A 14,434-nucleotide genomic window follows, 5' to 3' on the forward strand; every position below is an offset into this window, starting at 1 on the left:
TTAAGGTAGCAAGTTTCTCCATTTCATGCACATACAGTTCTGGAGAGCATTTGAAGAGCAACCATGCAAAACATAATGAAGTAGTAGCACTTTGGAGAGTAATTCATGTAAGGATTCCATTCTAGGACAACTAGCACCAATTTGGTTAGCTCCTTTCTATTAACATTACCCCAAACCAGCCCTATTCTGCCTTTATTTTTCAGACTGGGTCCAAACTTTACCCTCTCCCTCCCAGTCATATTGGACAGTCTAACAAATAGAATTGTTTCTTCTTTCAAACCTAACCTCTTTCATATCTTTAAACCAAACTGGATACAACAGCAGTATGCATTACGAGATAAACTGTGAACATCTGATACATATTTCAGAGAAGCCTAAAATGGTTTGGGTTGGAAGGGACCCTAAACATGAGCAGGGACACCTTCCACTAGACCAGGCTGCTCCAAGCTCCATCCAACCTGGCCTTGAACACTGCCAGGGATGGGGCAGCCACAGCTTCTCTGGGCAACCTGTGCCAGGGCCTCACCACCCTCACAGGGAAGAACTTCTTCCTCAGATCCCATCTCAATCTCCCCTCTGTCAGTTTAAAACCATTCCCCCTTGTCCTGTCCCTACCTGCCTTTGTCAAAGGCCCCTCTCCAGCTTTCTTGTCAGTCCTTTTATGCACTGGGAGCTGCTCTAAGTATTTTTTATTTCTCACTTAATGCATGCAAAACCAACACTAAAGAGGAGGCACCGTTAAAGCACCTACGGTAAAGAATATTTGGTGTACAAGTTTTTAAGGGGGCAGGGAAGTGAAGAAAAGGAAAAGCTCGCTAGGAAGAGAAGGAGATGAACGCAAGATGAAATCTCCCATCCCTGCTGCCTTCGGACCGACCCTACCGCTCTGCCCCTCTCCCCAGCCGCCTCCCCACCGCCCCGCTCTCCTCCGGAAGAAAACTGGAGATACGACACTGCAGCCACGGTTGAATCACAGCCGCCGCTACCCCGACTCCTCCCTGCTCCCCGCCCGCCCTCCCTTCTCCAGGGAAGGGTGCTACGGAGCCGTTCCCTCTCGGAGACACGGGGGTCGCTTTCGGGTTTAAGGAACGAAGGGGGGAACCGCAGGAAAAGGTTTTACCACAAAAAAAACCGCCGATATTCATAGGCACTTAGCAAAGCGATGCTTTAGGCTTGCATAACCCTAAAGCGCACGTTTCAATGGCCGGACTCCTCCATCAACCCCACAAACGCCATAGTAAACACCCAAAAGGCGCCTCCCCGGGGAAGCGCCGCGGCAGCCCCGTACTCACTGTGGGGCCGCTCCCCTCCGCCGCCCGCTCCGCTCTCCACGCCGGAACCACCGCTCTCGGACGCTCTGCAGCGCCCTCAGCCGACTCCACAGCGCGACCTGGCGGGCCTCATAGCTGCTGCCACCGCTGCCGTGCGGGGAGACAGAGCCGCGCCTCAGCACGGCTACAGAAGTCTATCGGGGCCGACCAGCGCCCCACGCCTCAGCCGCAAGGCAGTGCGTAGGCGAACACGAGCCCCCCTAAACCCGCTCCTCCCGCCGCCAGCCGCCCATTGGCTGCTGGAGCACGCCTTCGCTGCGCCGACCAACCAGAAATGGTAAACAGTGCCGGCACGTGCTGGGGGAAGAGGAACAGTGAGGGTGACAGGCTGGGGAGCCAATCACAACTGTCAGCCCGCCCACCTCCTTCCCGCCGCGTCTATATAAGGCCTCGGAGATGGCCATGTCTCCACACTGAGGGACGCAGGCTGGGATGGGCGGCACTTGTTCCCGGAGCGGCACCGGTCGCGTCCCTCGAACACTGAAAGCATCAGGCCATCAGAAGTGATTTCTCGGCCCAGCTGCACGCCCGGGCAGGGTGAAACAACACATCCGTCCAGTCCAATGGCCTGCTTCCTCTGCAGAGCCCTCGCTTCACCCTTGCTCCATTTTTTATGGTAATCCAATTATAAAATCATCTCGGTGATTAATTCAGGCCAAGTAAAGAAAAGTCAACATTCAGCTAGCTTCCCGAGGGCTTTCCATCCTGTCTGGGCATGAAGGAAGGAGGCAGCCGTGCCTGCAGCAGTGAGAGGAACCGGCTCTCCACAGCAGGTAGTTTGCAAGCATCTTCTGAGCAGAATTCTGAGTTTTGGTCATTCAGAATAGTGGGCAAAATTGGGAAAAAGCTCAATAATAATAATAATAAGCTATAACTATAATCCCTGATCGCAGTGGGCCTCTGGCCATGGAGTCAGGGAAAGCCTCTTTTGGCAGAGGCTGTGTGACAAGCAGCCACAACCGAAGTCAACACCTCAAATACATCGTGGTTTGCTGTATCTAGTCTCTTTTAGCCAACATCTTCCTGTGTCATCTTTTTTGTGGTTTTCTGTAGAGTAACACTGTGAGGTAGGATACTTAGCTAAGCAGGGTTAGCATGACAGTACCAGGAGAGGAGTATTGTATAGGCAGTAACACCTGAAAACCACACAGAGAAGTTGCCAGGAGCTCCCAAAGCACACAGACTACAAGCAGAAACATTAAGGCTGAAGAAACAGTGCTTCAGCACATGCTCATCAGAAGGTGGGATGTTTAAAGAAGCTTTTTGAAATTTAAGAAGTTATTTGAAGTTTTATTGAAAATAGCTATTGTACCCTATAATGTTATATTAGGGGACCCTGTTAGCGTGATACGTAGCAGATTGAGAACATAGTTTCTAAAAAATATTAACATCAGATTTAAAATTTCTGCCAAAGTGACAAGCTAAAAGCAGCACTTCAGAATTTAATGTTGACAACTGTTTCATTTGGCCACACAAAACCTTTTCCCAAAGGTTTATGGTACAGCTGCAGTCAGACAGATAGTGTTGTTGGTTGTATTTTCAGGCCAATGTAATCCTGAAGAAAATTGTATTCTTTATAACAAGACCACAGAAAGGTGCCTGAGACAAGGCAAAACACAAAAAAAAGAGAAAAAGAGCATTTAAGAAGGTAAAGAGAAGGGTATTTTTTTTCCCCCAAATCCAGTCCTCTTCCAATGAATTAAGATTTCTCTAATATTACTGTTTAATTGGGAAGAGATTATAAAGTTACTTTATGCAGTGAGACATCACTGGGTGTTTTATAACTATTTCATAGTGGGGGCTAGGAGGAAATACACACTTTTTCTTGACCAGCACAGAACTTGGCACATATAACTTGTTTTACTACCCCAAAATTACCTCCATCCTGTCATCTCTCATCACGAGAGCCATAAGGAGATATCAGAAATGAAAACATGGAGTTTCATATAAAAAATTAAAACATGATATATTATCTGCTGACAATCCAGTCTGACAATTACCTTTAGAGGCATTTTTTATATTTTTTTTAGCAGCTTGCCTGCACAATTTTCTTTCACAATTCTTGGACTTAATTTAAAAAGCAATTTACCAGTTTGTTCCAATAACTCTTTTTGTGACATTTAATATGTTATCAAGATTACCAGCAGCTTTAAAAGGTATAGCAGAAAATTTTAACATCATCCTTCACAAGAGAGAGGATCAGGAAATGATCTTTCTTGGTAGTTCTGTTGATTACAACTAGTGTATGAGGCCAGACAGATGTTCCTTTCTTAGGTTTGTGATTCTTCTGATTTTTTTTCTTTTAAACCATTTTCCTGTTTCTTGTGTCTTTAAACTTTACATTTTGTTGTTCTTTTTAACAGTGTCAGTAACTGGCTCATCAAATTCCATCTCAGAAGTTAAATTTTTCTTATACATTGCTGCTGGTCTTTGTTTAGTGGTTTCAGTAGAATTTCATGAATTATTAAATAATTGTCTGAGTCAAAGGAGCTCTTGATGTAGGCTGTTTAACTAGATCAGTTTTCTTGCGTCTCTGCCTTTTTATTTGGTAGCTACGCCCACTTTCTCAACAATCTGGTTTCTGTAAGTCATAGAATCATAGAATCCTAGAATGGTTTGGATTGGAAGGGACCTTAAAGACCATCCTAAGAAAGCCTGAAATAAAATGGGAATGCTTTTTCTCAGTGCTACACTGTTTTTCAGTATCTTCCAGTACTGGGACAGAAAGCAGCAATTGGCCTGAGCAATTCTGACAATGAGCTTCTAAAAAAGTGACATTAACATAATATTAGGTTCTTTGCCTTTAGGACTACAAGTATGACCACAGGCAGAACAGTCTGAGCAAGCCTGCAAGGAAGTCTAACATAGTGGGGTCATAAAGGTGTTAGATCTTAAAAGATCTGAAAAGAATATCAGCCACTCAATTGAACGAATACAATAAATGCATTGTAATAAAAGACAGTAAATGAAAATCAAACCAAAAAGGATATGCTGTCAGCATTATAAGGCTTCGTTGCTTGTACTAGTTGAAAACATGAAACAGTTTTCAACCTAAAAAAACAGAGTATTTTGTGTGTGTGTACATGTGTGTGTGTGTTTTCATATAGCATTTCCATGATTTGTTAGGAACTCCATTTAGGAAAGAGATCTACCAACCAGACATGTCTCTATTGTCATTTAAGCACGGGGATGTCTTTTTTCCTAAAGCAGCACTGTCCCCTAGGTGGTGCTGAGCCTTTGGCACCTCTTCTGAGAACTTTTAAAGTTGCTACATAGTTCCAAATAAACTTTTTATTTATTTTATTTTATTTTTTTAATGCAGAGATACCGAGTTCTCCTGTGGAAAGGAAGAGTAAGACCAGCCCTTTCCCACATGCACTGGTATAGGCTTAAGCTGTCCAAACACAATTATCCAGGAGGTTTCCTGGTTTTTGCAGTCCTTGCTGTCAGTCGTACAAGCTGATGGTGAAGGGATATGGGCAGAAGAGAGGTTAATCCAGGAGTGACACTTTAGGGGATATGGACAGGCAAAATACATGGATTTTTAGGTGTCCAGATGAACTATGCAGAATGGTGGATGGGGCAGGAAGGCAGTGAAGAGCTGTACTGGTTGTACAGCAATTTGGTAACACACAGGACACTGTTTCCTGTTAGTTTTGCTGGATAGGGTACTTTAAGTTGTGGGTTTTGGGTTAGTTTCTTTTTTCAGAACAGAAATAGATTAATAGATAAAGCTTGGGAACAAAAACAAAATTCAAAATGCTGCTCATGGTTTTTATCTTAATTTTACAGTTACAAGGATGTTAAAAATATAGTTAAAACCTGTAAAAATACCAATAACTGTAAAATCTGTAAATACTGTAAACAACTGTAAATACTAAAACCCCCGTTAAATACAGTTACAACTGTATTTAGATCTAAACTCAGCCTTTGTGGCATCTCTTGGGTTACTTGGAAAAGAGAGCACAAAATAATACCACTAAAGATATTATCATCAGTAGGAAGCAAGTAAAGAACTATAATTAAATTATCTTGCTTTAGATGGCTTGACATATTCTCTACAAAGTCATTGTATTAAAGCAATTTTCCATTCTAAACCCCCAGAGATGAATTGTTTTGCTCGTTACTTAACAGAAAGATACCCTTGGAATCATTCTGAAAGCTTTTTAAGCTAAGCTGGTAATAATGGCAGAAGTTACCTTCCTTAACACTTTCTTTTATTATCCTTGTTCTTACCTCTACACACTGCAGAGGGAGGAAGGTCACCCACTAACATTTCAGCCTTCACAGTCCACAGAAATAATTTGACTTCAAATTCCATCTTCTGACTAAAGGTGCAGCGGCTGGAGACCCCAAAGCATCAGATAGATACATGAATTTCCTCAATTCTTTGCCACTTTCTCCTGTCCTGTATGCATTCTGTCTTACTTTGGCTTTTTCTTCTGAAAGCAGGCAGACAAATTAGGGGGAAATTCCAGTTTGACACACTCTTGCCCTGAGTTGACTTCTTTTCCATCATATTTTGGCTCGTGTCCTTTGTACAGCTGACATGAAGACAGTTGTGGCCTGCAGCCCACAGTGAGAAATAGCTAAATTCAGTAAGCTTAAATCATCCCAGGCATCTTAGCACTTCCCTGGGAAACAAGAAGCTGTGGCTGCCCCATCCCTGGCAGTGTTCAAGGCCAGGCTGGACAGGGTTTTGAGCAACCTGGTCTAGTTTAAGGTGGCCCTGCCTGTGGCAGAGGGGTGGAACTGGATGATCTTTAAGGTCCCTTCCAATCCAAACCATTCTGGGATTCTATAAAAAAAAGCTTTTATGTGGCAAGAATGTTTTAAAAAATCATTTTAATATCACCAAATCAGAGCTTTTCACTGGAATTAGTACTTGGAAAGGTTTATTTTATAAATACATGGATTATTAAAATCACAGTGACTAAAAAGGGACAGAAAACACAAGTGAAGAACTTTGTGTGCAAATCAGCTGTTGGGTGGTAGTTCCTAAAACTTGCGTCAAAACCATGTTGAGTTTAGCATTCCGTTACCACACAAAACTTAAGACATTAACATTTTAAGCCTATCTTTTCCCCCATTTGCCTTGCTGTCTGTGTCCATACCATGGTGGTATATCAGCACACCCAGACCACAGCTATTTTTCCTTCATAAATTAATCTCCCACATTGCTTACCATTAATGCTCACAACTGCACCCATGCAAATTCAGCATTTTGCAGAAAGCAAAGATGCCTTTTACTCATGGCTGTGGGGAACCCAAGTGGAGGAACCAGGCCTTGCACATTCCTCCCATTTCAGCTTCTGATGGCAGGGAAAAGCTGAGGAAACCTTGTAAGACTTCCACGCTGTTTTATGGGTTGCCACTTATATCTTTGGGCACTGTCTGGAGTGTTTAATTAGGTGATTATTACAACCTGGGGCTTAGTAACACAGAGCACAAAGGCTGCTTCTTTTTGCTTACACTAGGTTTACTCCAGCGAGCAGCAGTGATGAGCCTTGTCCTGCTTTGGAGAAAGAAGTAGCCCAGCCCAGTTTCAGCCTGCAGTAAGCCTGCTCTAGGACAATAAGCTCCTGCACTGGGGGCATTCAGCAGATCTAACTAACCAGTGAGTATTTAAGAATCAGGAGTAAGTTTCTACCTATAGATACATACAGTGAGTCTGTTCCATATTTACATGGTCGTTAAGGTTGGTGGCTGCTTAATATGTCGATGTATTAATGACGCACATGGCTTCCTCTTAATCTGACAACATTAAGCTCGATGGCCCACTGGTGCCAGCAGCTCCTGCTGTGGAGCTCACTCCACCTCCGACAGTACCCCAGCGCCGCTCCCGCCCGGTCTCCCGGCCAGAGGGAGGGCCAGACTCACGCGAGGGGCCCGGTCCTGCTGCCCCACGGACACCCTTGTCTCCCCGAACGCTTCCAGCTCCGCGAAGTCAAGTGGGGGCTGGCACCGGCCGTCCCTCCCCTCGCGGTGAGGCCGGCGGGAGCGCAGTGGCGACGGCAGCGGCCGGGAGCCGCCGAAGGGGCCGGGCCGCGGGTTACGGCAGCCACAGAGACGCAGAAGGCCGCACCGCCCATTGGCGACAGCCGTTGCCCTGGGGACCGGACAGGCCCCAAGCCGCTCCCGCCTCACATTGGTGCCTCTCACCAGTTGGAGGGGGTTTCACATCCGGGGAGGAAAAACCGGCCGCGGGAGGGGGCGGTGCTCCGGAAGCGTATCGCAGGGGCTCTTGGGAGTTGTAGTCCGAGTGGTGGCCGACCGGCGCCAGAGAGTTGGTTGTGAGGAGGTCGGTATCGCGGAGCGGGACCGGCGGTCCTCCGCCGGGGGTACTCGGGTCGCTCGGTGCGTGGCGGAATCGCGGCTCAGAACGCGCGATCGAGGCCCGGGAGGGACCGCGGCCTGAGGAAGGGCGGCGGGAGGAAGGGGAAGAAGGGGGAGGATGGCTCCGAGTCGGAGCCCGGGCGGGAGGCGGCGGCGGGGCGACTGGCAGGGCTAAGGCGATGGGCCGGGGGACAGCAGCGGGACCGAGAGGCGCGGAGCCCCGGAGCGCGGTGGAGGGCGGCGGCCGAGCCCGGGCGCGGTGCCCGCCCAGGGGGGTGGGAACCTCGGCCTGAGGGGAGCCCCGGCCCGCGGGAAGGGGCCGGGCGGGGGCCTGGGCCTGCGCGGCCGGGCGGCGCGGAGCCGGGCGGAGTGGCCGGGGATGCTCTGCCGGTGGGGCAGCGGACATGTGCGGGGCGGGGGCGCAGGCTGTTGTCTGGTGCCGCCGCGGGGAGCCGCGGAGCGCATCCGACCGGCCGAGCTCTCGGGCGCCTCTCCTCTCGGGGCTTGGGCGAGCAGCCGGCGAGGACAGCTCCGGCTGGAGGGGTAGCAGAGCCCCTGTTCGGGAAACGGCCTGGGGAGCTCGGCTCCTGGGCTTTCCCCTGCTTTTTTCGTGAGCGCCATGGAGGAGTCTTCACTGCAGTTACAGAGCTGTTCTTCGGCATCGCTCACAACCCTTTTCTCTACCCTTACCTTCCTGTAACATGCTTTTTTGTCACTAGTAGCACCATTTCCCCCCCCGTGGTCATTTAAACCATCAATCTGGGTCACCTGTTTAGTCCACAGCACTTGGTCTTGGGAGTGGGTGCCTAAGAGCATTTAAATGCCCAGTCCCACCTCTAGCACTTTATTATTCCTTCTTCCAACTCATCAGTAATGGAAGTCTTACAGAATCTGTATTGGTAATGAGAGGTTTCTCGCATTGCGTCTTCAGCCCAAAGAGCTGAAAATCAAGCTTTTGCCTTGCATGACCCCCAGGATAGGTGATGTTTGGGGTGAAGGACATGTAAGACAACACAGTTCCTTCTTTGTTCTCATGACAGAGTACTTGGGGCTATACTTTTTTTGTACATTGCTGGAATATCCACAGTAGGCAATGACCAGAAATTCTGTGATACCTCATCTTGATGTATTTTTCTTGGGGGTGTGGTTTCTCTTCATACACACTTGTAGCTGTTTTCAAATGGATCAAGGAAATCCAGCAAAGGCCTAGTTCCCAGGCCTCTGAGGTTTTATCTAATAGTTTCGAGTGCCATATTCACTGGTTCAACTCTTTGCCTTTGCAGTATGAGCATTAAATCTAACGGTAACAAACTTTTCGTGTCTCTTTTGCCATCTGGGATTCTAGTATGGTGCCAAGTGCAAGGCATGAATGGCTCTGCAGTTTGATGGCGTCATCTTGCATGGTTGATTCTTTTTCCAGATGAACCGTTGCCTTGTCTGTAAGAATCATCGTGGTCCACCTCTTTATAAATCCACCATCACATGAGGTCCCACATCTCTCTCCTGTCATCAGAGCCTGACAAAATAGGTTTTCAATCTTCCAATGTGTCCCCTGTACAATGATGTTCATGCATCCCCTTAATTTCTATGAATGGTGAAGCAGCTGCCATAGTTGGACACCTTTTATTTTTTGGTATCAGGATGTTCAGCAACAAAAACCCTGGGATTTCCACCAGGCTGCTGGCTGTGCTAAAAACTGGTTCCCAGTTTGGGATCCTTTTGTGTTCAGATCCACGGGATCTGGACCTGAGTAATCTGTTGATGCTATGGCAGGGTCTGATCTCTTAATGACCTGTACCTTAAACTGAAGCTTGTCTGTCCAAACTCTTCTCTCCTTAAACTGAAGCTTGTTTGTCCAAACTCTTCTCTCTGTGCTTCGAATGTGTTCTTACTGGATGCTCCAGCTTGAAGTACTCAAAGTCCCCCCTCCCTATAAGGGATCCCTCACCAGTGGGATTCATGGGCCTACCATGAATTGTTTCTCTCTTTCTGCCTCTGTTCTCTTCTCTGTGCTACCCGAGTTCCCCCCTCCCCCGACTCTTTTAGCTCAGGACTGTTACTGATTGCATGGTGAGGGTCCTGTCTCCACAAGGCATCTACAGGCACAATTATGAATAACAGTTTTGTTGGCATCTTGCTGGTCATTGAGGGTCTTGGTTGTTAATCTCGTACACTCATCCATGGAGGGTTTTCAGTTATTTTTTTCTTGGTCTTGAGCTGAAAAGACCATTTTCTTCAACTTCAGCTTGCAGTTATTTTTGGAAGTGCCCTTCTGTCCATCCCAGTGCAGGTGAGATGTTGTTTTGTGCTTTGCCACTGATTCACACTCTATAGGTAAGGTGTGCAGTTTATCCGCCTGAATGGTACATTGCCCCTGGAAGCTGTTGTAAACTTCACTGCATTCTCCGTAATACACTGAGTCTGGCTGCAAGCAGCTTCCCCATTTTTTGTCATGCTTAAAAATCTGGGAGGAAGATGTGGCCAATACTTCTGTTACTTACATTTAAGAGTCTGTTGCAAGTTTTGTAAAATCCCAGAGTGGTTTGGGTTGAAAGTGAACTTAAAGCTGATCCATTTCTAACCCCCTGCCATGGGCCACCTTCCACTAGACCAGGTTGCTTTAAGCCCCATCCCACCTGTCCTTGAACACTGCCAGGGATGGGGCAGCCACAGCTTCTCTGGGCAACCTGTGCCAGGGCCTCACCACCCTCACAGGGAAGAGTCTTCATAAGATCTTCCTAACATCTCATCTAAGTCTCCCTTCTGTCAGCTTAAAGCGTTCCCCCTTGTCCGAACTTCAGAATGCTTAAGGATTTACTGTTTTATGTTGAGGTGATATTGGACTCATATAATTTGTCTGAAATACTGTTGGCTTTAAGATGGTTTTTACCTAGACTGTGGTGATCCCTATATGAAGGGAGTACCACAGTGCTATGTGATCTGCTCTCTGTACTTTCAGTTTGCATTCCTCCCATGACTTTGCTCCATGGCTGAATGCTTCAGCCTTAAGAATCTTGCTTGGCTACCACAAAAGAGTTTTCTAACTTTGTTCCATGCAGTGAGTTAGCTATATGAGGGATGTTTTTCTCTGCCAGTCTTGATAATTACTACAGCATGTATGGTTTATCATTTTTAAACAAGCCAAATAACTGTGGTTTTAAGTCATTGGAAAATACAAAGTGTAGACTTGTCAGCCACAGCACGTTTTCTTTCATGTGCCTGTGGGGAGGTGACTTGCTGAACAAGGTGTCATGTCCAGAGTTCTCTTCCAAGAGTGCTGTTATTTTAGACCTTATTTGCTGTTGTTGAAGTAAACAGTAATCTTGCCCTTGATTTCACTGGAAGCAAAAGTTAATTATTTGAAAGCATAATAATTGCAGGATATTAATCGTGTGCACAGGAATAGCCATTAGTATGAATAGTTAATGTTAACTTTGTGTAAATGAGGACCCTCACCTGTCTGATCCAAGTTGCTTAGAAAATCCTTTTTACTCTCTTATCAAGAGTGCCTAGAATGGATTTAGTATTTGGCATGACTGACGGAAGACCCTAAATCAGAATTGATTTTTTTTTTGAGTGAAAGCTGTCTAAGAAAGAAATTAAAATAGGAAGTTTAACATAATTTCAGCAAAGAACATTATTAAGAGTACATATCTCCTCCTTCTGTTTTTATTTAAAAAGGGGCAATAATCACAGAATCACAGACTGGAAGGGACCTTAAAGATCCTCCAGTTCCAACCCCCTGCCATGGGCAGGGACACCTTCCACCAGACCAGGCTGCTCCACGCCCCATCCAGCCTGGCCTTGAACACTGCCAGAGATGGGGGAGCCACAGCTTCTCTAGGCAGCCTGTGCCAGGGTCTCACTACCCTTACAGGGAAGAACTTCTTCCTCAGATCTGATCTAAATTTCCCCTCTGTCAATTTAAAGCCATTCCCCCTTGTCCTGTCCCTACCTGCCCTTGTCAAAAGCCCCTCTCCAGCTTTCTTGTCAGCCACTTTTGGTATTGGAAGGCTGCTATAATGGCAGTGGACTACCTACTTCTGCCATTTTGACTTAGGAAAGTTTTAAAAACTTACCTCCAAATCAATACCGCTACAAAGCACTTCCAAAACCAACAGACTGGTAGTTGAGAAGATGCTTCCTCCCTTTGAGCGCAGAGCAGCCACTTCCAACTGGATAGCAAATAGCATGTGCCCTGTCAAGTGAACCAAGATATAAACACTAATGTGAAACCTGTTGAGGACAATCAGTTTTGTGCTAAAGACAGATACTTTAAGAAGCACTATGCACTTGAAACATCTGAAAGGAAATAGTAATTCTAATTCCCTGTTTCTTGCTACCTCTTGCTTCTCTAGGAATCACCCTTTTCACTGTGATGGAGATGTTCTCGCTGAATTCCCTGAAAGGTAAGGACCAGAGACAATCTTCAATTCTTGTTTATTTTTTCTTTGTTTGGAGCTTTAATACTATAGCAGATTGATGAAAAAAAATCATTTGTAAGAATTACACTGGATAAATGAGAGCTTTGTCCTACAAATGGCTTTGTCAGGCTTCCTACTCAAGGTATTCAAGCCAAACAGGGAAGTTAAGGTGACAGTACTTGAACTAGGGATAGCTGTGATGCCTGGGATGTTGATTGTTAGTCTTGAGTTACTTTATTTCTGAGAGGGGACTGTCAGTGTTTTAAAACCGGGATGGTGGTTGTCACTGACATAACCACAATTTTGCCTTGGTTAGTGTAGCACTGGATTTAAGTGTGTCAGGAGTTAAAAGTGTTGCAGATGCGCTCTGTTACAGTGAGTACCAGAGTGTTTCAGGGAAGAACAGAATTTGGGAGGGGAAGAGAACTGGTGTGTTACCTAGTGGCTGACAATGTAGACTTATTTGCTATTTAGCTTAAAGTAAAGACTTTTTTCTTCCCCTTTCGATTTTACCCTCCTAAAGACACCTGCATCTCTTTGTACCAGTTCAGTAAGTGCTTTCTCTTTGATGTCTGCATACTTCAAATATCTGTCAATTGTTAATGCCTTTTTTTCCCATGTCATTGCTTTGCCAACCTTTCTTTCCATCCTATGTTGCCTTAAGAAATCCCTCCAGTCACCACCTGTTTTTGTTTCTTTTATCATTCTTTTCCAAACTCTGTTATTTGGCCTTAAAATAAGGGGCATAGAATGGAATAAAATACCCCAGCTATGGCTGAACTGGTGGTAGATCACTGCTTCCCGTTGTAGGGAAGTAATGCTTTTGCGTTAGCCTTTGGGAACATAACAGTGTATCAACCTCTCTTGTAACGCTGCCATGGCAGTAAGTCACCCATATCGTGGGTTCCGTATTTAAAAGACAAATTCCCAGAAAGCTTTATATGTCCAGGGCATTAATTATGTACAAAGTAATTCTAGTTGGGGATGAATAAAACCCCTCTCTCTCATCTTGTCAAATAGAGTGACCTGGATTGGAGTCTGAAAGAGAGAAAAGGAAAACTCCCTGTGTGGACTAGTGGTTTGTCATGACCAGCCTGGGGCTGGGACTCTTGGTGCTCTGACACTTGTACTCTGAGAGAAAAGGAAGTCTGGAATGTACTGTGGCTTGTTAACAAGCTTCTGTGTAGTGCTGCTACCTCTGTAGAGGCTCGGCTAGAGGAGTTGAGTTAACCCCAGCTCATCAAGTGAGCCTGAGCTGGCAAAGCTGGGGAAGGTGGCTTGAAGCGATTATTTATATGCTGTTTAATGCTCATCTATGCAAAATAAAGATATTTGGATTATGTGGAGTCTGTGACTTCTGGATTTTTTAAATAAATTGAGTCAACTATTTTTTGTGTGCCTGTAAGATAATTTTTATATTTTTAACAGTGACAAACCACTAGCCCTGCTCACAACTTGCTTTCTGGGTCCCAGCACACAGGATGCCTTTCAGCATCCTCTCCCAGATTTCTCCTTCCCACTGACTGTACTTCCAAGATTTTCCCCAGATACGTACTTCTCTTACCTGTTTCCGTTTGTTTTGCTTTTAATCATCGTGGTCTCCAACCATGGTTTTCATCTCCTTAGGGCTCTTGTTACCTTTTGTGTTTCTTCTCTGATGTTCACAACTTGAACTGGCTTAGTAGCTGTGATAATTATCTTTCTTCTTCACTGCTGGATAGTTTCTTGCCTCCTCTAGATCTTGGGAAAACATTAAATAAACCAGCCGCTCTGACAAGTTAAGTTGTTTCATGGTAGATATATCTACCTAGAAGGGTGTATTAATGTTCGCTAATACTATTTCCAGCCACCCTTTCTTTCTAGTCCTTCTTGAAGCTTTTGTTTCCAAACCAACTGAAGTTTATTTCTGAAAGTAAGAGTTGGTGCTGTGTGCTATCAAAAGATTTGCGTATAATTCATTTCTTTAAATTGGGTGACTTGTCTAACAAGATTGATTTCCTTTTTAGGACCAGTGCTCTTAAAATTTGTAATCTTTATAACTGTAGTGCCAGAATAACTTTCATGTCTTTTAAAAAAAGATGTGCCTTCTGGTGCTGCTTCAAGATCTGGGGTTTTGTTTGCTTTTGGTGAAATTTAGCTTAAAAATAATTACACAGATAATCCCTACCTAATTCACAGGGGTTCTAAAGTGTGTTGGAAAAATGTGGATTTGGTGTTGTAAGATTGTTTTATTTTGAGCGTTCTGTGTGCTCCTTCAAAGTTGCTTTTTATACGGGGTTTTATTTGCTAACTTGCCACTTCTTGAACCTCTTCTTGTGGAATACAGGGTTTGTAAAACTCAAG

At 45.3% G+C, this 14,434-nt stretch overlaps 1 protein-coding gene and 1 long non-coding RNA gene across 3 annotated transcripts in view; one reads left to right on the forward strand and one right to left on the reverse strand.

Annotated features, from left to right (window-relative positions):
- Positions 1-2,031: 2,031 nt before the first annotated feature.
- The window catches only part of DHX30 (DExH-box helicase 30), a 39,631-nt gene continuing 27,228 nt past the window's right edge, over positions 2,032-14,434 (forward strand). The window contains exons 1-2 of one of the 2 annotated variants that reach the window (XM_061366080.1): positions 2,032-2,104; positions 12,026-12,076. In XM_061366080.1, coding sequence (XP_061222064.1) covers positions 2,047-2,104; positions 12,026-12,076 — 109 coding nt within the window. In that variant the 5' untranslated portion in view covers positions 2,032-2,046. Of the gene's footprint in view, positions 2,105-7,528; positions 7,633-12,025; positions 12,077-14,434 lie in introns of those variants that run through there. The other variant, XM_061366097.1, reaches the window with a different exon arrangement.
- LOC133218848 (uncharacterized) lies at positions 5,092-7,310 on the reverse strand. Its single transcript, XR_009727283.1, has 2 exons — positions 6,996-7,310; positions 5,092-5,773 (listed from the first exon to the last, which is right to left on the reverse strand). It is a non-coding gene; the product is annotated as an uncharacterized LOC133218848 (long non-coding RNA).

The sequence above is a fragment of the Neopsephotus bourkii genome, unplaced genomic scaffold (genome assembly GCF_033783945.1).
Source record: "Neopsephotus bourkii isolate Nb327-2 ecotype Australia unplaced genomic scaffold, CSIRO-AGI_Nbou_v1 NB_122, whole genome shotgun sequence".
NCBI classification, from domain to species: domain Eukaryota; kingdom Metazoa; phylum Chordata; class Aves; order Psittaciformes; family Psittacidae; genus Neopsephotus; species Neopsephotus bourkii.